The sequence below is a fragment of the Aptenodytes forsteri genome, unplaced genomic scaffold (genome assembly GCF_000699145.1).
Source record: "Aptenodytes forsteri isolate BGI_AS27 unplaced genomic scaffold, ASM69914v1 Scaffold640, whole genome shotgun sequence".
NCBI lineage: Eukaryota > Metazoa > Chordata > Aves > Sphenisciformes > Spheniscidae > Aptenodytes > Aptenodytes forsteri.
Window position 1 is genome coordinate 541,953 of NW_008794887.1, and position 1,426 is coordinate 543,378.

At 67.3% G+C, this 1,426-nt stretch overlaps 1 protein-coding gene across 1 annotated transcript in view; it reads right to left on the reverse strand.

The window, feature by feature from the left end:
* The window catches only part of ARHGAP23 (Rho GTPase activating protein 23), a 29,750-nt gene that overhangs the window by 6,102 nt on the left and 22,222 nt on the right, over positions 1–1,426 (reverse strand). The window contains 4 exon segments of the mRNA XM_019470896.1: positions 506–599; positions 715–756; positions 901–1,026; positions 1,213–1,328. Of these exon segments, the coding sequence (XP_019326441.1) occupies positions 506–599; positions 715–756; positions 901–1,026; positions 1,213–1,328 (378 nt within the window).

Here is a 1,426-nt window from a genome sequence, read left to right on the forward strand (position 1 = left end):
GCAGGGCGCCCAGGGTCAACACTATACCCGCTCTAGCTCTCGAGGAGGTCCGCTGGAGGAGGAAGAGGAGGAGGAGGAGGAAGAGGACAGCACAGAGAAGTTCAAGGAAAGAACGTAAGAAATCAGTCGAACATCAAAGTCTCCCAGTCTCTGGGTTGGCAGCGTGGGCCGGCGTGGGGAAGCGGGCGCGGGCAGGGGTCCCACGGGCTGCCGGGGCGCCGCGTCCGGCTGGGTTTGCAGAGGGACGAGGAGCAGCCACCGGAGAGGAGGGTGACAGGAGAGGGCGGGGAGGGGGCTCTGCTGGCACCCCCAGGGAAGATGTCCCCACTTTCTGGTGAGGAGGGTGCCGGGACATCCCGCTCCGGCACGCAGGGGTTGGCCACGGCGAGTGGGGCTGGCTTTCCGCAGCGGTGTGAGCGTGGGGGAATGGAGCGGCTGGAGAGACGCCCTGGGGTGGCCCCGTGCCTGGACCGGAGGGGCCGGTGCGGTAGGCACTGCTCCTCACCTGCGGCATCGCCGGGCGCCGCGGTCCTGCCGATGTTGGGGAGCAGGTACTCGATGTTAGGCACGGACTGAGCCTCCTTCTCATCCACGGGGGTCTGCAAGAGGAGGGGATGCAGCAGTCAGGCGGCTGCCGATGGCACCCCAGCTCCCAACCGGGGCTCTGCGCCCCCCCTGCCCCACAGCAAGACCCCCCAGGGGGATGGGACTCACCTTCTCGCCCTTGTCCTCCTTGTCACTGAAGAACCAGTCCGACTGCGGGGGAAGACAGGAGAGGGGTTAGGGACTGGCAAGGAGCGATGGGAGCCCAGTGCGGCCGGGAAGCACCTTCCCCTGGGGTGCAGATCAGCCCCTTCCTCCAGCCACGTCGATGCCCACCTGCCCGCCGATACCACTTACGTGCTGGATGAGGGTCTCCACGATTTTGTAGCGGTCAGGCATGTGCGTCACCATGTCGGTCATGTTGTCCTCGGATGTCCGCACCAGCGTGGGGCCGAACACCAGGGCCAGGTTTCGGGGCTCCATCTGCAACCGGAGCTGGGGTTAGTGCCTGCCCGTGGCCTCCATCAGGCACCGTCTCCCTTCCCACCCCACCACGATCTCCAGCTCAGCCCGAGCTGGGGGGGCTCGAGGTGGGGCAGGGGTCCGGGAGAGCATGCCTGGCCCCGGAACGGTGCCCGGGGCCGGATGCCCTGGGCGGGCAGATGGTACCTTGTTCTTCTCCGAGTGGTCAGCGATGGTCTTCAGGTGACCCACCAGGAACTTGAGCGTCTCATAGTAGTGACCTGGCAGGTCCCGGATCTGCGGGGAGGCACCAGGTCACCTCTCTGCTCACCCCCCCCACCCTTCCCACCCACACCAGCACCCAAGGTGGGGGGCGCCAGGGCTGTGTCCCCCCCCCAGCCCCATCTCCCTGCCCCCTGCC